Source organism: Natrix helvetica (assembly GCF_964273705.1).
Source record: "Natrix helvetica genome assembly, chromosome: 1".
Taxonomy (NCBI): Eukaryota; Metazoa; Chordata; class Lepidosauria; order Squamata; family Natricidae; genus Natrix; species Natrix helvetica.
In genome coordinates, this window is record NC_138548.1 from 127123427 (window position 1) to 127148700 (window position 25274).

Consider the following 25274-nt stretch of genomic DNA (forward strand, 5'->3'; position numbering starts at 1 on the left):
ATTATAACTATGGTAGATTCTGTCCTAGGATTACCAGAACCAAGACTGTGCAGGTTAAGATAATTAGTGTCTTGCAGAGACATCACCTTCTCAACAAGCATAAAAACAGAGGTATCTTAGACTTGGTTCATGTAGGGTTATCCATAACCTTTTAATTTCCAGGCCACTCCCTCAAGGAAGAATGGGTCAACTTGCCGTGGACAAATTGCCACAGCCAACTTGCCACAGGACATCTCACCGTGACACAATTCAACAATTCAGCTTAATTATTTAAAATAATTTTAAAAATATTTTAATTTTTGTTGTTCGTATTTCATTTTGTCCCTCCTTTTGCAGCCTTTCTTTAATGATTCCATTCCACCATTTCTTTGATATGAGTGTAACTCTTGTCCCACAGTGAGTTGTTCTGCAACGAGTTGGCCGTGGCGAGTTGGCCATCACATGTTGGTGATGGTGAGTTGGCTATCATGAGTTTTCCTAGACCCCTCTCAAGACCAGAGAGTATCCATTGACTGAGTGGCAGAGACAGGCTCATAGCTGCCATGGAAGGGATACAAATCTGTGTGAATCTTAACCTTTTGGAACAAGTTACAGACTAACACCTAAGGATTAACAGGTGGCTTACTCTACTGATTTATGTATAATGTCAACATCAGATACTAAAGAATGAAATATGGTTTAAACACTTTTAATAAGAATTCAGTGTTCTTTAGGATAGGGAGCAAACAAGAGATACAGTATATCTTTCTTCCATTTTTGAAGGCAGATCATTCATATTGTCTTTAGAAATTCTTAGCTAAGTGTCCTCTTTTTTTGAGTTTTGCATCCATTATTTCAGAACTCCACAATGTTTTTCTCCTTTTACCTTGAGTGTCTGTTTTGTGTTGTATGTGTTCAAATTATAGAAAAAAATGTTTACTTTATCGTGTTTCACCGAAAATAATACAGGGTCTTATTTTCTTTTGACCACCGAAATAAGCACCTGGTCTTATTTTCGGGGAGGTCTTATTATTTTTGAGGTGCAGGAGGCGGCGAGCATGGTCACCTCACGGCTGCTGCTATGTTGCAATATTTTCAGGGAGGGCTTATTTTAGCACAGATACTCAAAAGCCCGATTGGGCTTATTATCCAGGGAGGTCTTATTTTGGGGGAAATAGGGTACTTTATTATTTTATTATTTTATTTACTAATCACATTTTTGAACCATCATCTCTCTTAGAGAAGGATTCTGGGCGGTGGTACAATAAGAAGTTAAAATATAAAAACAGTATACAAGAATTTAAAAATTAAAAATGTTAAAAAAAATAGCATTTAAAACAATGCAAGAATAATTAAGCCCTGTTAATTAAATTAAAAGGAGAAGGGAGGGCTCTCAGGGCACCAACCAACCCCATGGCTGCATGCTCCCCTCTGCTTTCCAAGCAAGGGTACAGAGCCATGCTTTAATTCATTTTCAGAAGGCCAGGTTAGTGGAGGCTTGGCTCACCTCCAGAGGAGGAATGGTCCACAGGGCAGAGGCAACAGCAGAGAAAACTCTCTTCCTAGATCCTGCCAGTCGGGAGTTCTTTGATGGATCTGCAATATACCCTCCCTGCCTGACAAATGGGATGGGCCAATGTAATGAGATGAAGATGGTTCAGGTAGCCTGTTCCCATACCATGTATGTATTTTTATATACAGTTTATCCTAAAATAAATATTATTTTTCATATACATTTTAATTGCCAGTTAATAATAATAATAATAATAATAATAATAATAATAATAATAATAACAACAACAACAACAACAACAACAACAACAACAACTCCGCCGTTGCCGGTCCCAAGCCCGGATGAGAAAGGAGGAGGGTTGGGGTCAGGTTGGCAACCTGGCCCCATAAAAAAAAACCGCCAACCCATATAACATGGTGAAAGAAACAAATAAAAATTCTATACCGCATCGGTCGTCGCGCGGGTTAACAAGGGCCGCGGTGGATGTTGAGGTCCCTGGACATCCGTCGACAAGTGGGCTACAAGTGGACCAGCCAACAAAACAACAAAAATATAGTGCAGATGAAAACCGTGCCATAATGGCTTGTTATTACAACTCAGAGCCTTGGAAAAGAGGTTATTTAAAGCGAATGTATGAATTATGGAAACAACAACATCCAGATTCAAATGTTAGTGAACAACGACTTGCAGATCAAAGGCGATTTATTACACGGAATAAAGTGTTTAGTGAAGTTGAACTTGAGGAAATTCAAGCAAATTGCAAAACTAAGAAAACAACATCACAAGCAGAAATAACAGATACTCAAGACACACCTAAAGACATTGTAGTAGAACTCCCAGAAGAAGCTGTCGGGGAGGAAATAACAACACTATCACCAGAACCAGTTATTACTGAACCAACTAATGAACTAACTCAGAAACAAAAAGAATTGAAGGACAAGATCATGGAGCATTTTCTGCTTAATAAGGAACGGCAACGTTTACCATCATTAAAAACTGTGCCTAAGAAAATTTGGGCCCCTATCATGAAAATGGTTAATGCAGTGCTTTCAACAATTGAATCGGGATCCATCTTGGAAACGAACCAGTTAATGTACAGCGCAGCCGCAATAGTCACTAATGAACTAGGCATTAAAATCAAAGCACCTAGTTACACAACAGAAAAAGCATCAAAGCCAAAGTGGAAAATCCGATTGGAACAAAAAGTCAAAAAATTAAGGGCAGATGCTAGCAATTTGAAGAACATGCGTGAGCAACGGCTTAGAAATAACAAAATTATAGGTCAGCTAATCAGAAGGTATAGATTGGATACAAGAAACATCAATGAAGCTGTAGAGATTGTAAAACAGCAGATAACAGCAACAGCTAGGAAAATTGAAAGATATGAGGCACGAATCATCCAGTATAAACAAAATCAGCAATTTCGATCAGACCAACGGCGTTTTTATCAAAGTCTTAATGTGAATGATGACACCAAAAGTCAAAAACCAGAAAAGCAGGCCACAGTTGAATTCTGGAAAGAATTGTGGGAAAATGCAAAGGACTACAATAAGGAAGCAAAGTGGATACATGACTTTGAGAAAAGCATTGGCAACAAACAAATGCAAGTATTAGAAATAACAACTGAGATGGTCAAAAATCGAGTAAAAAAAGTAAAGAATTGGACATCACCTGGAAAGGACCAATTACATGGTTTCTGGCTCAAATATCTGACCAGTTTACATGCAATATTGGCCAGGCAACTGAATGAGATGTTACAAAATGGCCAAATTGATGAATGGTTGACAACTGGAAAAACATACTTGATTCAGAAAGATGCAACTAAAGGAACAATACCTGAAAACTACAGACCAATAACATGCTTGCCAACAACCTTTAAATTACTCACAGGCATTATTGCAGATAACATTATGGATTATTTGGAAACAAACAACATCTTGCCAGTAGAGCAAAAAGGCAACAAAAGAAGGAGTAGGGGCACAAAAGATCAGCTCCTAATTGATAAAATGATATTAGAAAATTGTAAGAAAAGAAAAACGAACTTGAATATGGTCTGGATTGATTATAAAAAAGCATTCGACTCATTGCCACATAGTTGGATCATAAAATGCTTAGAAACAACTGGCATTAGTAAAAATATTACATCCTTCACTGAAAAGGCGATGAAACAATGGAGAACTGAGTTGGCAGTAGGGAATGAGAACTACGGAATGGTCAATATCAAGCGAGGAATTTTCCAGGGTGATTCACTTTCACCGCTTCTCTTCATCATCGCGATGATCCCACTATCAGTAATCTTAAAAAAAATGAAATTAGGCTACCAAACAGCCAAAGAAGCTGAAAAAATTTCACATTTATTATATATGGATGATTTGAAACTCTATGGAAAGTCAGAAATAGAAATCCAATCACTGACAAACACAGTCCGAGTATTCAGCAACGATATTTCAATGCAGTTTGGCATGGAAAAATGCGCCACTGTATCCATAAAAAGGGGCAAAATCACTACGTGTGAGGGAATTGAAATGCCCAATGGCCAACTAATTAAATGCAATGAAAATGAAGCCTACAAATACTTAGGCATTTTGCAGTTGGATAACATCAAACATGGAGAAGTAAAAACTATTGTCAGGAGAGAGTACACCAACAGAGTTAGGAAAATTTTGAAATCTAAATTAAATGGTGGAAATACAATCAAGGCCATAAATACCTGGGCAATACCAGTTATAAGATACACAGCTGGTATAGTTAACTGGACACAAACTGATTTGGACATTTTGGACCGAAAAACCAGGAAACTAATGACAATGCACTACAGTTTACATCCACGTGGTGACACTGGTAGACTATACCTGCCCCGAAAATCAGGTGGCAGAGGATTATTACAAGTGAAGCAAATAGTTGAAGAAGAAAAACATGCACTGGCTGATTATTTAAAAGAAAGTCAAGAACATCTATTAATCGAAGTAAAGAACAAAAATCTATTGAAGGCCCAACAGACGAAACAAGAATACAAAAAAGATGTGATAAAATTAAGAATGGAGAGTTGGCAGAACAAAGCATTGCATGGCCAATTTCTGGAAAAAATAAAAGATAAAGTGGACAGTGAAAAAACTTGGTTATGGTTAACAGCAGGTACATTAAAGAAAGAAACAGAGTCACTAATCCTGGCTGCGCAAGAACAAGCTATCCGAACAAATGCCATTAAGGCCAAAATCGAAAAATCCTCTGATGATGCCAAATGCAGACTCTGCAAAGAAGTTGATGAAACTGTTGACCACATACTCAGCTGCTGTAAAAAAATCGCACAGACTGACTATAAAATGCGGCACAATTCAGTGGCACAAATGATCCACTGGAATTTGTGCAAAAATTATAATATTAAAACAGCAGCAAACTGGTGGGAACATAAGCCTGAAAAAGTTGTCGAGAGTCAGATGGTCAAGATCTTGTGGGATTTTCGCATACAAACGGATAAAATACTGGTGCATAATACACCAGACATCACACTGGTTGAGAAAAATAAGGTTACAATCATAGACATCGCAATACCAGGTGATAGCAGGGTCGCCGAGAAGGAATATGAAAAAATTGCGAAATACCAGGACTTAAAAATTGAAATCCAACGATTATGGCACAAACCAGCAGTGGTAATTCCAGTGGTAATCGGCACACTGGGTGCTATTCCAAAAGCACTGGAATTACATTTAAAACAGTTAAAAATTGACAAAATCACCATCAGTCAAATGCAAAAGGCTGCACTGCTTGGATCTGCACACATATTACGAAAATACGTTACGACGTCCTAGGCCCCTGGGTGGGGCCCGACTAGTAATTAACGCCAAATCCGGTGAAACAACTGGCCGCTGTGATACACTTCTGTTGATGCACTAATAATAATAATAATAATAATAATAATAATAATAATAATAATAATAATAATAATAACAACAACAACAATAACAACAACAACAACAACAACAACAACAATAATATTGTCCTGCTAGGTGGCGAAATCCAGACAGCTTTGACTGATCCCAAAAGGAGAAGTAGGATCAGATCTGGATAGGTTTTGAATAGGATACCAGCACTTTACCCTAGGGCTGTAAGCTAGACAGTGAAATTGAAGCATTCAGAAAGAAGGCACTGCCAAACCATTTAATGTTACTTTTAAGTAACATTAAGTTACTTATATGGATGTCAGTAAGTTACTTACATGGATGTGAACAGGATATTACCAGGAACTGAATGGAAAGAGACATTTTTAAAGTTAAACTGCAAACAGCTGCATTATAAAATCCTTAGCAATGTGGAACTACTAGTAGTATATTCGCATTCTGATTCATTTATGGTTCCGTTGGTGAAAACCAAGTCTGGTTGCGTTCAAACATATACTGAATAAAATCCTTAAGCATCCTAACCAAGTCACATGCACAAGTCTAAACTGTAACACAGGAAAAGCAAGAAAGATCTGGAGATATACATACACGGCAATAAAATATTGCCATGGCAGAGGGAACTTCATGGTAGGCTAAGTTGAAAGCCATCAAAGCAGTAATTACAGTGGTTTTAGGCAACTTTGTCTCCATTGTTTGGAATTACAACCATCCTAATCTCAAAGATGTTAAATTAGCTGACCCTGAGCCAGAATATGTACCATCAAGATACTGTAGATCAAAAGTGCATGAAGAAATGGTAAGGGAATACAGGAAGGAGAAAAGTAGGAGCATCAAAGGTTGTTTGATTCTCTTGAAAGATGACTTTCGCTTAGCTAGATGATAACATAAAATCAACTGGATTAATTTACTTTTGGTCATTTGTGATAAGTAGGCTTGCCTTCTAAAGCAGGGGTCTCCAACCTTAGCAACTTTAAGACTTGTGGACTGCAACTCCCAGAATTCCCCAGTCAGCTTTGCTGTGGGAGTTGAAGTCCACAAGTCTTAAAGTTGCCAAGGTTGGAGACCCCTGTTCTAAAGGGATGATGGAAGAGCTGACACACCCTTCCCACCCTTGATCCACTCACCTGCCCGGTGCCGTTTGCAAGCAGCTCTGGCTTGTTGCTGGGTCACTGCCAAATAGAGCGATTTTAGGTTAGAAGTGAACACGCTTCCATCTCCCAGGCAGCAGGCTTGGGGCAAAGTCTGAAAAACAAAAGAGGAGATAGCGTGCAGGGTGGAGACTACAAACGGGATTATAGAACACGGGAAATAAGCATGCTACATTTCTATAGTACCAGTGTCTATAATAAGGAGGGCAATTCAAGAGTGATTTTGCAATGCTGTACGTAAGAGTCAAGATCAGGTACAGGCCTTAATTCCATGGAACAGCCGTACTCCGCACGCAATGGGTGCCCTGTTATTTTTCACTGACAAGGGACTTTGGTACCCAGAGAAGGGAATTAGTCTTTGGGGCGTGCAATATTTGAAGAGGAGGCTGCCGGTAAAAACAGAAAAAAGTGGACCAGAGAATAAACATAGAGCCCTACAGTATAAAATTGCTTCTTTCGTTTACAGGTAGTCCTCGGCTCATGACCATGGTTGAGCCCAAGATTTCTGTTGCTAAGCGAGACAGTTGTGAAGTGAGTTTTGCCCTGTGCTATGACTTTTCTTGCCGCAGTTGTTAATAACATGGTTGTTAAGTGAATCTGGCTTCCCATTAGCTTTGCTTGCCAGAAGGCTGCAAAAGATTTATCACATGACCCTGGGACAATGCAACCGTCATAAATATGAGTCAGTTGCTAAGCATCTGAATTTTGATCACTTGACTAAGGGACTGCTGCAGCAGTTGCAGTCATATGTTGCTTTTTTCAGTGCTGTTGTAACTTTGAATGCTCACTAAACAAACTGTTGTAAGTCAAGGTCTACCAATATTCTGGGAATCGGTAGAATGGCCCCTATTGTCAAACAGCTCTGGGAGCACCGTCCCCGCTTTTAGGTAAAGTCATTGTACTTAGAAGAGCTTTCCACTTCTATTATAGAAATGGTATTAAAGCTTAGCTCGAGAAGTACCTAACTCCTCCATTTTCACAAAGAGCACTGTTGTGTTGGGAGCAGGAGCTTTATCATGCCTTGGTAAGGCCACCCTTGGAATAATGCATCCAGTTTTGGTTGCCACGATGTAAAAAAAGATGTGGAGACTCTAGAAAGAGTGCAGAGAAGAGCAACAAAGATGATTAGGGGACTGGAGGCTGAAACATATGAAGAATGGCTGCAGGAACCAGGTGTGTCTAGTTTAATGAAAAGAAGGACTAGGGGAGACATGATAGCAGTGTTCCAATATCTCAGGGGTTGCCACAAAGAAGAGGAAGTCAAACAATCCTCCAAGGCACCTGAGGGCAGAGCAAGAAGCAATGGGTGGAAACTAATCAAGGAGAGAAGTTGCCTAGAACTAAGAAGAAACTTCCTGACAGTTAGAACAATTAATCAGTGGAACAGCTTGCCTCCAGAAGTTGTGAATGCTCCAACACTGCTGACTGCCCATGTTTCAAAGGTTTCCAGAGATAATGCCTCCATGTGCTGCAGCTGCTCCACACCCAAACAGGCAGGAGAACAAAGTGTAACAGATAATAGGCCAGTTCCTCTGCAAGCACTGAGGCACTCAAGGCCAGAGTCCAAAGCTTTGCCCATCACCAACTCCTCCCACCGCAGCCTGCAGAAATGGCACAAGGCTCCTGGCCCATACTATAAATGACAGCCTAGCAGGATGGAATGGGAAGCTAGAGTGAATCATATACTGGCATTATGAGGACTCCCACCTTCTTTCCAGATCCTTTAGGGAGACAAACTGGGTCTCAAGCATCTCTCTGGACTTTCAATGTCTGAAAGTACTTTTAGTATTCCTGCTCTCCTAGTCTGATCCTTTTCAGGATCTTTCAAACTAGAAATGCCCAGGATTTGAACCTGGGACTCTCTGCAATGCCAAACAGGAGTTCTGATACTCAGCTACATGGCCATTCCCCTCCTTGGGTAAAAGAGGCTTTCCCTTTAACTAGAAATGTTTGTTTCTCATCTACCCTTGCAGAGATAATTCTAAAAAAAAAACGCTCCAGGAATTCCAGAAAAGAAGGAAGTGAAGATTATTTATACACATACCAACATGCATATACACACGTTTGCACACCATATCCCTTTGGTGTCTCTCCATCACTCACAAAGTTACAAAAATAAAAAGGAATAGAGAAAAGAGTGGCTAGGTATGCTTCCTTGAATTCCAAAACAAAAATACATAGTGCAGATAGTCCTCAACTTAGGACCACGATTGAGCCCAAAAATTCTATTGTTAAATGAGACATTTGTTAAGTGAACTTTGCCCCATTTTATGACATGTCTTGCCACAATTGTTAAGTGAATCACTGCAGTTATTAAATTAGTGACATGGTTGTTAAGGGAATTTGGCTTTCCCATTGACTTTGCTTGTCAGAAGGTTGCAAAAGGTCGATCACATGATCCTGGGACGTTGCGACCGTCATAAATATGAGTCAGTTGCCAAGCATTTGAATTTTGATCACGTGACCCTGGAAATGTTGCAGGTCACTTTTTTCAGTGCCGTTGTAACTTTGAATGGTCATTAAACTAACTGCTGTAAGTCTATACTATACAATAGAAAGGGGGAAATTCACCAGCTAAAATAGGCATCAGTTAAAATTTACACATTCAAATAATAAAAACAAACCCGAAAAGCTATTTATTACATTGTGAAAGACTACCGAGGAATACACTAACCAACTTTCCTAGGGCAAAGAGTATCATAGACTATTGGAAAAGTTTTCTCTCCCCTCCCTCTCCTTGTTTCCCTCAATTTGTGCTCTGCCGTGGTTAGGGTCAAGGAATGGATGAAAGAGACTACTTTTGATGAAGGCAAGATTGAGAACAGGTTCTCAAGCCTGGGCAGGCTTGTGGTTGTGGCCTGCCAGTGGCCAGCAGAGCTGGCAACAGTCTCAGACAGTGAGGAGGTTGGGGAGGAGCATGGGCCAGTCTTGGAGTCTGGGGAAGGCTCTGAAGAGGGCTCTGTGTCGGAGGCAGAGAGGGAACCAGAGCCTTATGCCAGTTATCAGGTGCCTTCAGAGTCAGACATCAGTGAGGCAGATGAACAGCTGGAGCCTGTTCCCAGTGTGCGCATGTTCAGAGTTGCCAATTGAAGGGAACAGCTAAAGAACAGGGGTCGATTTGGGAGTAAGGCCACAGGTGGACGATGAATGGCCTCTCAGAGGAAATAAAAGAAGAGCAAAAAGGCAGTAGAGTTTGCAGGAGACAATTAGTTCACTTAATTGGTTCGTGACTCTCCTAGACTCCTTGCCAGGTTTGCAGATATCGACCTGGCAGCTCTCCAAGCCAGATAAGGTCTGTGACTGTAAATCCTCCCTTGAAATACTTTGCTGGATGTGAATGAGCAGAATTCACAGTAAATTAATAAAAGGGCTTTTTGTCAGGACAAGGAGTTGCTTCATGCTCTTGGGAAGCCTAGGTGAGAACATTTTTAAATGGGAGCAGGTTTATTGGAATGGTGTGATTACAAGCCACCTCCAGCTTAATACATTATCATCAAGAGTGTGAATTATGCCTAGGAACATACTTGATAGCTGGTGGAACTGATTTAACAAGGAAGTAGTTCCCTCTAAGGAGAGGCGCCTATCAGGAAAGTGGCTGCAGGGGTCTGAACTACTAGGATGTTCTGAGCACTGTCATTTTATTTATTAAATTTATATGCTGCCCATCTTGATATCCAGAGCAATTTTTGCAACGCAGCTCCATGCAGAGTATGTTACAGTAGCCCGATGAAGAAGTCACTGTTATATGTTAGCATATTTTGATCCAATGACTTCAGGAATGGGCAGCATTTACAACATAAGATTTGCAATGTTGAAAATACAGTATTATGTCATTGAAAAAAAAATACAGTGCATCCTGACTACCATGTACAGCAATATTGAGTGTGTGGACAGATAATGTGTTTGTATTGCTTATTGTCCATTATATGTCTAGTGATCTTTCCATTTGCATAGGATTTAATTTTTTAAAAAATAATGCAAGTTTTAACACAAGAGCAAAAATCAGTACAAAATCTAGCAGAGTAAGAAGGAAAAAAGAAAAAGAAAAGAAAGCCAAAGTGCAAAAAGAAAAAAGACACAGGAAATAAAGAAAAGGAAGAAAAAAGGTAATGAAAAAGTGGTTTCCAATCTTTACAGCAGTTATAACTAAAATTGTGGATCTACCTCTCTCTGTAAAGCTACATAGGGATTCTTTTCTTTTTTTATTCTATTGTATCTAATCTAATCAAAACCATAAATCATCAGTCTATTTTTTTCGATTTTACGCAAAAAGCCCATAAAGGGTTTCCAGTCGGCAACAAACATAGGTATTGTCTTTTCTCTAATCAAACAGGTCAATTCAGCCATCTGATCAAGTTCTGTCATCTTCACAAATCATTCCTTCTTTATAGGTGTCGCCAAAACCTTCCTCTTTGGACATACAATAATCTTGCTGGGGTTATCATATATCAAAAATAGTTCCATGACTTTTCTTCCAACTGTTTATCAGACTTGAGGAAAATTTCTGATTTCAGTTGTATATTAGTTTAAAACCCTCTGAAATAAAAGCATCATTCTAGGAAAAACATTCATTTTTATCATAGAAATTCTTCCCACCAATAGCCACTGTAATTTCTCCCACCTTAGCATGGGTTTTGAAACTTCATTCCATGTCTTAACATAATTATTTAGTACCAAATTCTTTTAAGTTTTCCCACTGATGTTTCTATTCTCTTTAAAGGCTCCTGCAAAGCCAGCACGAGGACATCCAGAAATTTCCTTAACTTCTTTTTCGATCTGTTCTTCACATAATTTTCTCAGCGTGTTTTATATCTCTGTTCAATATTTAAAGAAGTAAAATAAGCAAGAGAGGAGACAAAGGGCATTCTTGTCTTATTGCCTTTTGTTTTGTTAGATCTCTGCTAACAATTACGGGTAATCCTCAATTCACAACGCTTCATTCAGTGACTGCTCGAAGTTGCAACAGCAGTGTAAAAAGTGATATGACTGTTTTTCACATTTAAAACCATTGCAGCATGGTCATATTCTGACAAGCAAAGTCAATGGGAAAGACAGATTCACTTAACAACCCATGTTACTAGCTTAACAACTGTAGCAATTCATTTAACAACTGTGGCAAGAAATGTCATTAAAATGGAGCAAAATTCACTTAACAAGTGTCTTGCTTTAGCAACAGAAATGTTGGGCTTAATTGTGATCATAGATTGAGGACTACATGTATTTGTTCTGTGACATATACCGTATTTTTCAGAGTATAAGACGCACCCCGCCCCAAAAGAGGGTGAAAATCTGGTTGCGTCGTATACACTGAATACAGCATTTTTGGCCTCCTGAAACCCCGCCCCTTCACAAAAATGGAAGTGCGGAGGGTTTGGGAGGCCTGCAAAGTGCTCCTGAGGACTGGTGAGGGCAAAAACGAGTGATAAATGGGCTGTTTCTTGCCCCCCCCAACCCCCAGGAGCACTTTGCAGGCCTCTTAAACTTTCTGCATGCTCTGTTTTTCACAAAAAATGAGGCGTGAAGAGGGTTTGGGAGGTCTGCAGTTTTTTTTAATTTACCTCTTCAAAGTTTTGCTGCATCTTATACTCCAGTGCGTCTTATACTCCAAACAATACGGTAATCTTATCCGTTTAATAAAATTCTCTCCAAAGTTCATATCCTCCAAAATTTTGTACAGGAAGGTCCAGTTCCAACTTTCAAGGGCCTTCTTCATATCTAAGAAAATCAGTGACTCTTTTTTGTTTTGTTTTTTGTTATGTTGCTAATATTGTCCATTAACTACCTGTTAGGTGAAAGACAATGTTGATCCTCATATATAAAATTTTGCAAAATTATTTTCAGCCTCTCAGCCAAAATTGTTAGGATATCAGCCATTAGTTTCTTGTTAAAGTCAAATGTTGCCCCTCTAGGCATTAATGATGTATTAGCCTCTTTCCATCTCTTTGGTCTCTTTCTTCTCTGTAAAATAGAGCTCAACATATTTTGTAAAGGCTGTGAATAACCCTCAAAACATTAATAATAAGATCCTGATAATCCATCTGGTTCAGGTATCTTGCCTGTTTTAATCCTTTTTATAGCTCTGTAAGCTTCAGTTATTGTTATAGGTCCATCCATTATCTATTTAGATTCCTCTGTAATCCTCGGTTAGATTTTTTAAAAAAAAATATTCATGTTTTCTCCAGATTTGTTTTAATTTGAACTGAGTCCTTACTGATGGTGTAGTGCAGGGATGTCAAACTCAATTGAGGGCCGCATCAGGGTTGTTTTTGACCTTGGGGGGGGGGGGGGTAGGCGTGGTCATGATGGGCGGGGCTAACTTGACTTCACTCATGTCTGGAGCGCTTGTGGTGGCCTGAACGCTCTGCCAGTGAAAACAGGCTCCTGAGCTCCGTTTTCAGCTGGGACAGCCTCCTGCAACCCTCTGCCAGTGAAAGTGGAGCTCGGGGGGAGGGGGATATTGCCCTCCCGAACTCTGTTTTGGGCTAAGACAACCTCGTGCAACCTTCTGCCTGTGAAAATGAAGCAAACAGCCCTCCCGAGCTCTGTTTTTTCTGGCAGAGGCACTGCAGGCTGGTCCTTCCCTGTTTCCAAGGTGGCTCTGCAGGCCAGATCTAAACACCCCATGGGCCTGATTCAACCCCTGGGCTTTGAGTTTAACACCCCTGGTGTAGTGTAAATGCCATGAAATCTTTTAAAACAAGATCTTCTGCAAAGCTATTCTTCCTGCCCTTTCTTTCTTGGAGGCACTGGGCAGGCACATTAGTGAAATAGGCGGCCAGATAAATCAATCTAAATAAATCAAGAAATTTAAAATAAAACAAAATAACTAGGCGTGACTTTGTTCATAATTTTTTGATGGGGCATCAACTAACATCAGCTAGGTTATGTCACCTAGTGAAATAAAACTAAAATATCTGCCTGGGCATAACAAAAGTTGCTTCATTTCTCCCCTTGGTTTAGATTTAGTCACACTTAGTGCAGATTCAATTAATGTAATCCTAGAATCATAATCATCAGAAGTAAAATATGGTCTTTTCCTTGTGATCTTCAGAAAAGACTGCAGCCACTTTAGCAAAAATAATGCTCGTCAATTAGAAATACATCTTTTTTGCAGGAATCAGTTGCCCCAAATAGCTAAATAACGCTTGAAAATACAACACAATATGTATCCATATTTCCACGTGATACAACTCAATGCCTCAGCAATTTCAGGGGGCACTGCCCCCCCCTAGTTTAAATAGCATGAATTATACCACAAACCAGCAGAACTAGATCAGCTGTGTGTGCTTCTCTCTACAAGCCATAAAATGACAAAATACAAAATGAGTGCAACGCAAAGAACAAGAAAAGGCCATCATTTATCCCTATAAGCATATGATCTGATACTCTTGCTTGGCACGGCCCAGCTGATTTGTACCTTTACTGGCACAATGGATTAGACTCTTCTGCAGGGAGAGTGGTAGCTGCTCAGCAAGAGCCTGGATGTGATAACCCTTTGGCTCTTGGTCACGCTACCGCAAGGATCAGAAATACAGACAGCTTTGCTCACAGCTACTGAGGATCAGCTCTCTCTTTGAATCCAGGCTGCAATGAGTTGTAAACTGGCAGGTGAATGAACCCCAAAGGCTGGGCAAGAACAGCCAATAGGCAGCTGGAGACGCCAGACCAAAGGCAAAAACACAGTCATAACTCAGGGCAAAGTAAATCACAGGGGCCCGGCCCAGAAGAAAAACCATGTAACTCGGCAAGCAATGGGATAGGTCACTGCTGCCTTTCTTTTCCTTGCCATCTATTCAACCATCCTTAGGGATACTGGCAACCCCTCCCTCCACTTTCATAAAGCTGCTGTTCTCTACGCTTCCTCAAATCCTCTGTAAGATAACTTATAGCTGCATCTCAAAACAGAGACTGGAGACATCATTCAGGCCATTAAGATACTGGGCTTCATACAGTAATACAGAAAGGAAAAGAACTGGATTTTTTGGGAGGGGGGGATATTTCTTCTGGAAGGAAGATTGTGTCATTGTGAAAGACTTGGAGAGTGGGTATGTGTGTGTCTCTTGGCTAAGCATGGGCTTGTTTAGGATTAGGAAATTTCCCTGCATATATTTTGTATGCAGTCTTTAAGGTGCCTTTAAGGAGGCTCATGGACAGTTTTTCATATTCAATCATTGTCTATTTTTCATCACATTGGCTGTAGAACTGGAAGAAGTAATTTATTCCTTTTTATTTTGAACTATAGAGAAACCAGCCACATAGCATTCACATCAATTGATGGATCACAACAGGACATACTTGGATTTCTACATATTTTTGACCCATATATCAATCTCTTTCCCCTCCCATTGCTCCTCTGTTTAAATTCCTTGTGTGTTCAATCACACTTGGCCAATAAAAAATTCTATTTACTCTCCAAAACACAGTTGAGAACAGGTGTGTTGGTGTTTCCTGCATCTCTACACACCTCCCTTGTGCAATGGTTTAAACTACAGTCCCAGAGTTGCAACCTACTGTGGAGTTCTTCTATCACAACATCAGTATTCCTGGGTTGGTAACAATGAAAATGAATTGAGGTCTTCAAGGACAGAGTTACATGTGGAAAACACAGTAGTATTTATGTGAACAACGTATGTATATCTGATGGAAGCGCAGTTTGCTTTACATATCTCAACAAACTTTATATACTTTTGAATGAATGAATGTACATTGCACATAAATGGTCCATCTGGAAGCAGCTGGGATAAGACATAGGGTATATTTAAATTGTCTGAGGACATGCTGGTGCTCTTTAATGCTGACCCAGCTTCAGACCTATTAAAATATGTATCTCAAGGTCCAACCTTTATTAGATAATAATACAATAATAATACAATAGTAGAGTTGGAAGGGACCTTGGAGGTCTTCTAGTCCAACCCCCTGCCTAGGCAGGAAACCCTATACCGTTTCAGACAAATAGCTATCCAACATCTTCTTAAAGACTTCCAGTGTTGGGGCATTCACAACTTCTGGAGGCAAGCTGTTCCACTGATTAATTGTTCTCACTGTCAGGAAATTTCTCCTCAGTTCTAAGTTGCTTCTCTCCTTGATTAGTTTCCACCCATTGCTTCTTGTTCTACCCTCAGGTGCTTTGGAGAATAGTTTGACTCCCTCTTCTTTGTGGCAACCTCTGAGATATTGGAATAATGCTATCATGTCTCCCCTAGTCCTTCTTTCTCTTAAGCTAAACATACCCAGTTCCTGCAACCGTTCTTCATATGTTTTAGTCTCCAGTCCCCTAATCATCTTTGTTGCTCTTCTCTGCACTCTTTCTAGAGTCTCCACATCTTTTTTACATCGTGGCGACCAGAACTGAATGCAGTATTCCAAGTGTGGCCTTACCAAGGCATTATAAAGTGGTATTAACACTTCACGTGATCTTGATTCTATCCCTCTGTTGATGCAGCCTAGAACTGTGTTGGCTTTTTTGGCAGCTGCTGCACACTGCTGGCTCATATTTAAATGGTTGTCCACTAGGACTCCAAGATCCCTTTCACAGTTACTACTACTGAGTAAGGTATCACCTATACTGTACCTGTGCATTCCGTTTTTGTTGCCTAAATGTAGAACCTTACTCTTTTCACCATTGAATTTCATTTTATTAGATAGTGCCCAATGTTCAAGTTTGTCAAGATCCTTCTGTATCTTAAGCCTATCTTCTGGAGTGTTGGCTATTCCTGCCAGCTTGGTATCATCTGCAAATTTGATGAGTTCCCCATTTATTCCCTCATCCAAATCATTGATGAAGATGTTGAAGAGTACTGGGCCTAAAACAAAGCCTTGGGGTACTCCACTGCATACTTCCCTCCATGTAGATGCAGTTCCATTGAGAACTACACGTTGAGTGCGGTTGGTCAGCCAGTTACCAATCCATCTGGTGGTGATGCTGTCTAACCCACATTCTTCTACTTTATCTAGTAGTAGGTTATGGTCTACCTTATCAAAAGCCTTACTGAAGTCCAAGTAAACTATATCAACGGCATTCCTCTGGTCCACTAATTTTGTCACATTATCAAAGAATGCAATAAGATTAGTCTGGCATGATCTGTTTTTGACAAATCCATGTTGGCTTTTGGCTATTACTTTGTTTGCTTCTAGGTGTTCGCAAATTCGTTGCTTGATTATTTTTTCCAGAATCTTTCCTGGTATTGAGGTTAGGCTGATAGGTCTGTAGTTTCCTGGATCTAATTTTTTCCCTTTTTTGAAGATGGGAACCACATCAGCTCTTTTCCAGTCCTCTGGTAGTTCCCCGGTGTTCCAGGATCTCTGAAAGATATAATTCAGTGGTTCTGAGATCTCGTCTGCTAGTTCCTTCAGAACTCTGGGGTGTAATCCATCCGGTCCTGGTGATTTGAACTCATCTAGGGTAGACAGGTGCTCACTTACCATTTTCTTCCCTATTTCAATTTGTGTTCCTAATTTTGTGGTGCTGCTTTTGATAGGTTGGACTGTTTTATCCCTTTGTGTAAAGACAGATGCAAAACATGAGTTAAATAGTTCTGCTTTCTCCCTGTTGCTTGTCACCTTCTTGCCACTTTCTCCTAGCAATGGACCAATTGTTTCCTTAACTTTTTTCTTGTTTTTAACATGTTGGAAGAAGCTTTTTTTGTTAATTTTTACTTTTGTGGCAAGCCTTTCTTCATTGTGAGCCTTAGCTTTCCTCACTTCATCTTTACAGGCTCGGGCTATTTGCTGATATTCTGCCTTAGTTATGTCCCCCTCCTTGTGTGTAATGTGATGTGTAAACAATTAAAGCAGTCTCTAGGAATGTGATGTGTAAACAATTAAAGCAGTCTCTAGGAATCAAACGGCAAAACAGGGACAGCGTATACCACCAAGACAACTACTTTAGTACTCTTTGTTTTAGCATCTACATAGGGAACTCACAGAATCGGTGTACTCATTGCTTCTACATAGAGCTCATCTTAAGAGTGCATTTTAATCCAGCAAGAAAAACAGAAACAATACAAAAGACCTTCTTTTCCTTTTCATAACCATTCATAAGTCATGCCTGCTGCATCTCTCCAGTTCCCAAGTCCTCCTTAAGATAGGTATTCCTGCTTTGGAAGGAAGTGCCAATTGCAACCACACACTTTCAGTAATCTCTCCACCAACACGCTAGCAATTAATTCCTGGCACCGTAGCAGATCACTAATGGCAGCTGCCTCTCTATGGCTTTCAAAAACCGCTCTATGTGCAATTTAGTCCAACGTTTCCAGCAACATTTATGAATTACAATTGAGACAACATGATCAATGATACTTTCAGTTCTTTAATGTCATCGAGCTGCATTTCTAATTGCCCCTGCAGCATAGGTTTCCATTAAAAATGCAATGTGGTAGGCCTGTGAGGGCGAACCTGTGGCACGTGTGCCACAGGTGGCCCACAGAGCCATATTTGCTGGCACGCCAGCCATCAGCTCTGGCGCACATGTGCACCCCGGCCAGCTGATTTTCAGCCTTTCCGAGGGCCGGGGGAAAGCCTCTGGAGGCTGGGGAGGGTGAAAAATGGCCCCAACGGGCCAACTGGAAGTTTGGAAATGATCCATTTCTGGCTTCCAGAGAGCCTCCGGGGTGCTGGGGAGGCTGCTTTTGCCCTCCCCAGGCTTCAGGAAAGCCTCTGGAGTTTGGCGAGGGCGTGTGTGTGCATGCGCAGGGGGGGTTGCGCACGCATGCACAGGTGGGCGGGGAGGATTGAATTGATGTGGGCATGCGTGCATGTGCGATAGCGCACGCACACACAATTGTGACATGCCATAAGAAAAAGGTTTGCCATCACTGTGGGGGGGGTCTTTCCCCCCCTTCAAAATCCTCATTCTACCCCCTCAAAAAAGAAAAGATTTTGGAGAGACCATTTCTGGTTATCAGTCTTTGCCGAGATAGAAAAGCTATCAAGCATTGAGGTTAAGAAACTGAGGAAATGTGTAAGAGCACAAGTCATTCCTTTGCCCAGAGCGACTGCCATGAGAAGACTGACGTCAGGCCAAGAACTTGCATCTTAGCTAAGACTGGAGGAAGATAATGCCAGCCGTGCATGTTAAGGGGTGGATATTCTGCCTATGTTATGACTACATGATAGCAAGGCCAAGCGTGTATCAGATGATGGCAGTTCCAAGGCTGAAGGGATGAGGAGGAGGAGGACATTTACAGTATGCCAGCAAGGAGCACAATGGTTTTCAGGGTACCAGGGTAAAGATGAGCAAAGCCCCTGTAAAGTCTCTGTTCCCTTCAAGAGATAAAAACAAAACAAAACCAGATTCTAGACGTAGTGTGGTTAGACAAAAGGAGACTAAACCAAAGGAGAGACAGACAAACAAACAAAGATAAAGAATCTGTGGAAAAAGCTTGATCGGTCAACTCTGCTAGCAAGAAGGAAGATCTGGTGCACAATTTTGGATTTCTATCTGTTCAAAATTTACTACTGGCCAATTCCTGGATGGAGATTGATTAGGCCTCAGGGAGCATAATCTGTAATCTGAATGTAATCTGCCAATCCTTCCTAGATGCACTCAAGGTAAAAAATGGGAAGGGAGGTGGGCCATGTTGAAAAATGCCCCCCCTTTCATCACAAGCTTTTGGAGCTCATTTTAACATTTAAATACAATCTGTAAAACTAAACTTGGTTCAGATTAAGTCTTGCTTCTGAGCCACATTTTTGGTACGAATTTAAGCAGTGATAAACTTTGGTACAAACTTAAGCAAGGACAAGATCAAGTAAGATTAAACAGGGTTTCTTAGCTAATGGGGAACTGCAGATTGCTGAGAGTGAAGAGAAAAACTTCACAATCCTCATCCCAAACTGATCAGAGGTAAATTCTTCCTCTTTTCCCCATCCCCATCTATATCCTCCACGAGATGCAATATTGTTTTCGCTTGTTCTCTCTGGATTTAATTTTTTAAAAAGTTTTACATTTTTTTCTTAAGTTTATGTTCTTAAAAACGCTTGTGGGTCATTCAAGTGGTCTTGTTTTGGTTTTAAATTTTTAAATTTTCCCTTTTGAGCTAGAAGATTTGACAAGATAACAGTGTTACCTCGATAAACCTATGATACAGATTTGTAACAAGGCTGCAATGTGGAAATAATATATTGGATCCAGGTTACTTAGATTCTGAGCTGGTCGTAAACAAAACTGTGAAGGATGAAGGAACATCGTTTAAAAATTTCCCATACCAAACATTTTTTTAAAGATAAGAAATCTGGTAGCAACTGTAGATAAAAAACTGTTAAAAGGAATCTGGATATTATCTTCAGCTACACCAAGACAATGTCCTTTATACCATACCAATGCTCAATCAAAGGAAGTGCCTTTTGGAAATTAAAACAAGTGGACATGCACAAATAGCTGAGATAGAAAGTAACCAATATATCAAACCTGAGCACTTTATGGCCCACGAGCCACATCCAGCCCACAGTCTATTGCAATCCAATAGCAGATGGGTGTGTATGTGAGGTGTGGGCGACAGATGGGGGGACATCGGTGGTAGGAGGTGGGACATCAGTAGTTGCCATCAGTGACAATGACTTTCAGCACAGTTCTAATTTTTCATATGGCCCCTTGGGAAAATCAATTGCCTACCACTGCAATACTTGAAAAACTATTGCCTTGTATTTAATCTGCAAGCTTGAGCATCTTCCTTGGTTCACCGTCTATCAAATGGATGTTCTGGTGGAGCAGAAACATTGCCCCAAAGGTGATTTGTTCAAACTCTTCCTTTGACTTATACTCTCTATTGGGGAGTTCTCCTCAACTCTTCAGAGGTTTTGGCTGATGACTTCTACTACCCCAGTCAGCATAGCTACTGGCAATACAGGGAATATGGTATAATTGAAAAATAGTACATAATGAGGATTACAGTTTGGGAGAGGTATGGTCATCATGTTGAGGCAACATGTTGCATCCATCTGATGGACAAGCGATTCTAAGTCATTTGAAAACATTGCGAGAGGACAAGACTGTTTACCCTAGCACTCAATATCCAGAAATCCCATTTAACTGTCTGCATTTATAGAAGACAATTTTGTAAGCAGAGATGGACTGCAGCAGATAGAAGCAGCTTTGGAGAGCCAAAGGAAAGTTTAACAGGCATGCTTAGTGGCAGTGATGGAGCACTCCCACTTTTTAAAAATAGTATAAGTATGAAAATGCTGGATGTTCAGGCTTATTGTAGAGTTGGAAGGGCGTTAAAGATCATATACTCAAATTCTCCATCAATGCAGGTCTTTGCATCTCTGACTGATGGCTGCCCAGCTCCTGAACATCCCTAGCAAAGGAGAGCTCACAACTTCATATGGTTGTTCGTTTCATTAACAGCTTGTGCAGTCAAGACATTTCTCTTGACAACTGATTGGCTATTACTGTATTTTTTGGAATATAAAACGCACCTTTTTCCTTCAAACAAGAGGCCGAAAATCTGGGTGCGTCTTATACACTGAATACAACATTTTTTGCCTGTTTTTTGCTCAATTTTGCCCCCCCCCCAGGTCCCAGGAGACTCTATAAGCCTCTTAAAGGTTATCCATGCCCTTTCCCCCCCAAAACTGGGCCCATTTTCATGAAAAACAGGCCATTTTTTGCTTGCTCCCCCCCCCCAAGGAGCACTCTGCAAGCCTCCTAAAGGCTATTCATCCCCTTTTTTGGAAAAAAACCAGGCTCGTTTTCATGAAAAACGGGTCATTTTTTTGAGGTTTGCAGAGTGCAATTTTTTTAAATTTGCCTCTTCAAAATCTTGGTGCGTCTTATACTCCGGTGCGTCTTATACTCCGAAAAATATCTTCCCTCATTCTTCCCTTCTACGGGAGAAACATAGCCACATCTTTTGACCATTCCTCACAAGTTGTAGTTTCCAGATCCCCTTAACCCCCTCATAGAAGTCATTAATGAAAACGATGAGTGGCACAGTGCTAGGGCAGAGGCTGAGTGTCCTCCATTTGATAATTCCCTTTAAATTGAGCTGGAAGCAATTGATGTGCACACTGGACATTTGGGGGTGGGGGGAAGGCCTTGTCTGTATTGTCTGCCTGCTCGAGATTCTTTGTAAACTCCCACAACTATCACTTTTATTTCTCCTTTTATTCTTACTCAAACATACTCTTTTTCCTGGAATTCTTTTATTTACATAAAGTGCAACACCTCTACCTGGTCTGTTCCTTTTAAATAAGCCAAACATGGCAATTGTGAGTTTTATCTGCTAGGTTTGAATGATGCCTGTCATATCACCTTTGTCTTCTTGAGTTAATATTTTTAGTTCCCCTGTTTATTTCCTACAACTGTGCATAGCTGTAGAAATGCAGTAGTGGCAGCACCTGGTCAACTTTATCTGCATTGGGAAGAGCCAGGCCTTGTTAGTACTTGAATAGGAGGCCAACAAGTTGATTTTAAAGTTGTAGGCTAGAATGGGAAGTAAAAATAAACCGGGAAAAGGTAATCCCTTCTGTACTGTTGCCAAGAAAGCTATGTGGATGTATCCACAAAGTCATGAAAGAGACTTTACTTTTATGTGATAATACTTGAAAAATTCAAGTCTATTAGACTGCACAATTTCCATCTACAGCTAGTATTAAGAATTTTTTATATTTTAAGCAAAATAATATTTTTTAATATTTTGGACTGACATTTAAGCAAGCAATTTGTTAACTGTTTAAAAAAACCCTAAATATAGCTCTCATTAATACAATAGCAACATGGTCTGCTAGATTTCGGCCTAGAGATAATTGGAGAGCACCATGAACAGGGTCATATGGACATTGAACTTCATTTCCCTCTGAAATCCAAGTCCTGATAGGCCAACAATGACTACCGGATAATATGCATTTACTTTGCAGGAAATGATCTAGGAGGGACCACATCCTACATAGTAAAGTTAACTTATTGTCCTAGAAACTAGATTAATGATATTTATCTACCCAGGAAGGAATATTTAGAAATATTTAAGGATCACTTTGTTGACTAGAAGGCAAGATTAAAGAAAGGTAATTATATCTATGTTTGCATCTTAGTTGACCAAGGGTTGGCCTGCTAGGCAGACCAGCTGAAAGAAAGAAGTGGCCTTTGAAGAAAGCAAATATGGATATCCTTTTGATAAGACCTATGGCTTGCAACTATGGTCCAGGCAACAGGAGGTTCTTCACAGTTTTTTGAATGATTTCTCATTAAGATTAGTATGGTCAGAAAACTGTCTTTGAGAAAACAGTTTTATTACGAGTTGCAATCTTTTCCATACAATATATGGCTATGAGAGGATAGATAATCTATTTTAATAATCTATAAACTACATTTATTGAGGACCTTGGCAAGGTTAACAGGCCTTGCTTGTACCCATGACAGCCTAGCCTGAATATGCTCCCAAACATGAGGACTGCTTAGATTATAATGACAGTAAAGAGAACTGCTGGGTTAAAGAAAGCGGGGGATAATTACAGAACATTCCCTATCTTTATTTCACATCTCAGAGTATCTACATAAATGTTAATTTATGCTCATCTCCCAAACCCCGAAACCCTTCAGATTTGTTGGAGTAAAACTCTCTAGATCCACAGCCAGCATGGACAATTCTGGCTGGGAATCAGTGTTTTGGAAGGGTGACATGTGCAGTTGCCTAGGTGGAATTCCCAATGAATTTTATAGTCTGCAATGCATGTTGCATTAAGACTCAACTTCAGACAGTAATTTGCTCAAATAAGAATTCTCCTATCACATCTGAAGATCTTTGTCCTATAACAAATGGAGCCCTGCAAGTTAACCCAACATCAGATAGAAATGGATGTTACATTACTAATATTAAAAGGATAGGATGATATCTCCATGATTATTACAATTTAGGTCCCAAAGCAAGAGCAAGTTAGAAATGCACAACATATTTTTTGTGCATCTATGGCCCATTACTATGGTGGTAGGTGTCTTGGTCTCATGACCATCAAGTACCATCTGACCCATTTCTGTTTTTACAACAGAAATACCAGGATTTTTTAAAATATGGAAATGACAGTTGGTCTTACCGGAACTGTTGTTTTAGGAGATTTTGCAGGATTAGACAGGATTGGGTATTGTGATGTCCAATTGGCCTCAAGACAGTTAAAAGTGAAGCCATGCCTCTGTGCTCCTTGCTTCTGGTTCCCAGTTTCAACGATTCAAGCCCATTGCAAAACACCTGAAAACAAGTCATAAGGGAACACACCCTACCCCCTGAACTCCCCCAACCCCTGGACCAATGCTAGGGCGGGAACCTGGCTAATCCTGCAAAACCTCCTAAAACAATAGTTCAGGTAAGACCAACTGTCATTTTCTGGAGGAACTTTGCAGGATTAGCCAGGATTGGGACATACCCAAGTTATGTCCCTCAGGGGGGGCACTATTGTTCCTCGGCCCCTCCTGCGCTGCCACCTGTTGTAACATCCTACGATCAAATGCCACATCAGCCGATGCAAACGCGTCTAACCTGTAGTGCCTGATAAAGGGAGATGGGGACGCCCACATAGCCGCCCTGCAAATCTCCACGATAGGCGCCTGTGTGGCCCAGGCCGCCGAGGTAGCCGCACTCCTGGTGGAGTGTGCTGTGATGCCCTGGGGCACTGGAAGGTGCTGAACCTCAAAGGCCAATGCGATGGCCAGCTTGATCCACCTCCCTATAGCCGAGGAGGACACCGTCTTCCCCAGGGAAGATGGATAAAAGGAAACGAAAAGCGCCTCAGACTTCCTGAGGCCCTCCGTGCGTCTCAGGTAAATGCACAAGGCACACCTGACATCCAGCCGGTGCCAAAGATGCTCCCTATCATGAGACGGGTTCAGACAAAAATCTGGTAATACCACCTCCTGTGACCCGTGGAAAAGGGAGTTAACCTTGGGAACAAAAGTCGGCTCCAGTCACAGGATGACCCGATTATTGTGGAATGTACAAAGATCGGACCTAGAGGACAACGCCCCCAGTTCGGAGATGCAACGAGCTGAGGTGACCGCCACAAGGAACACTACCTTAAGGGTTACGAACCAGGTCCAATGCCCCTGCACCATCTGGGACTCCAAGAGAGCTCCCCACTCGTACAAGCTGGGTTCCATTGTCAGGATGAGGCGCTCCGGCTACCTGAACTCACAACCCTCGTGTAGCGCTGGGGAGAGCCACCACCTCAATGACAGCTGCACCTGTGGTGTCACTGGAACCTTTTCCTCGGAATTGCTGGAGTTTGACCTCTGATGTGGCAGGAGATGCCATGGGAGCAGCCTCGCCTGTAGACGAGCCCAAGGCACCATGTCTATGCAAGAAATGAATTTACCCAGCAAGCAGGAGAGCACTACTACAGGAACAAAACATTGACTTATAATGTGTCTAACTAAGAGTAACAAACTAACTTTACGGTCCATATTAAAGAACCTCCTATCACTGCTGCTGAAGTTGGGAAAGCCAAGTTGTTCCTGGCTTTTTAACTACCTCTAGGAACAACAGGGGCAGGGATGTCTTCCTTCGCTGGAGGAGGCTCTGAGTAAACTCGATCCTCCGGCTTTTTCTCCGGACCACCCTCCTTGGCACTCGACTTGGCGCCCTCCATCTCACTCAGTTGCGCTGTGGCCCTGGCCTTGCGCAACAGTGACTTGAACAAATCCAGAGGAAACAGACCAGAGAATTCTGGTGCCTCAGGTTTTGAGGGATCCTCATCATCAGAAATGTCTAACTCTCTCTGAACCTGATCCCCCGCCATGGAACCCTC

At 41.0% G+C, this 25274-nt stretch overlaps 1 protein-coding gene across 1 annotated transcript in view; it reads right to left on the minus strand.

Annotated features, from left to right (window-relative positions):
* Positions 1 to 25274, minus strand: part of NHEJ1 (non-homologous end joining factor 1) — a 119220-nt gene that overhangs the window by 2945 nt on the left and 91001 nt on the right. Inside the window, exon 6 of the mRNA XM_081933995.1 lies at positions 6516 to 6633. Within this exon, the coding sequence (XP_081790121.1) occupies positions 6516 to 6633 (118 nt within the window). The remainder of the gene's footprint in view (positions 1 to 6515; positions 6634 to 25274) is intronic.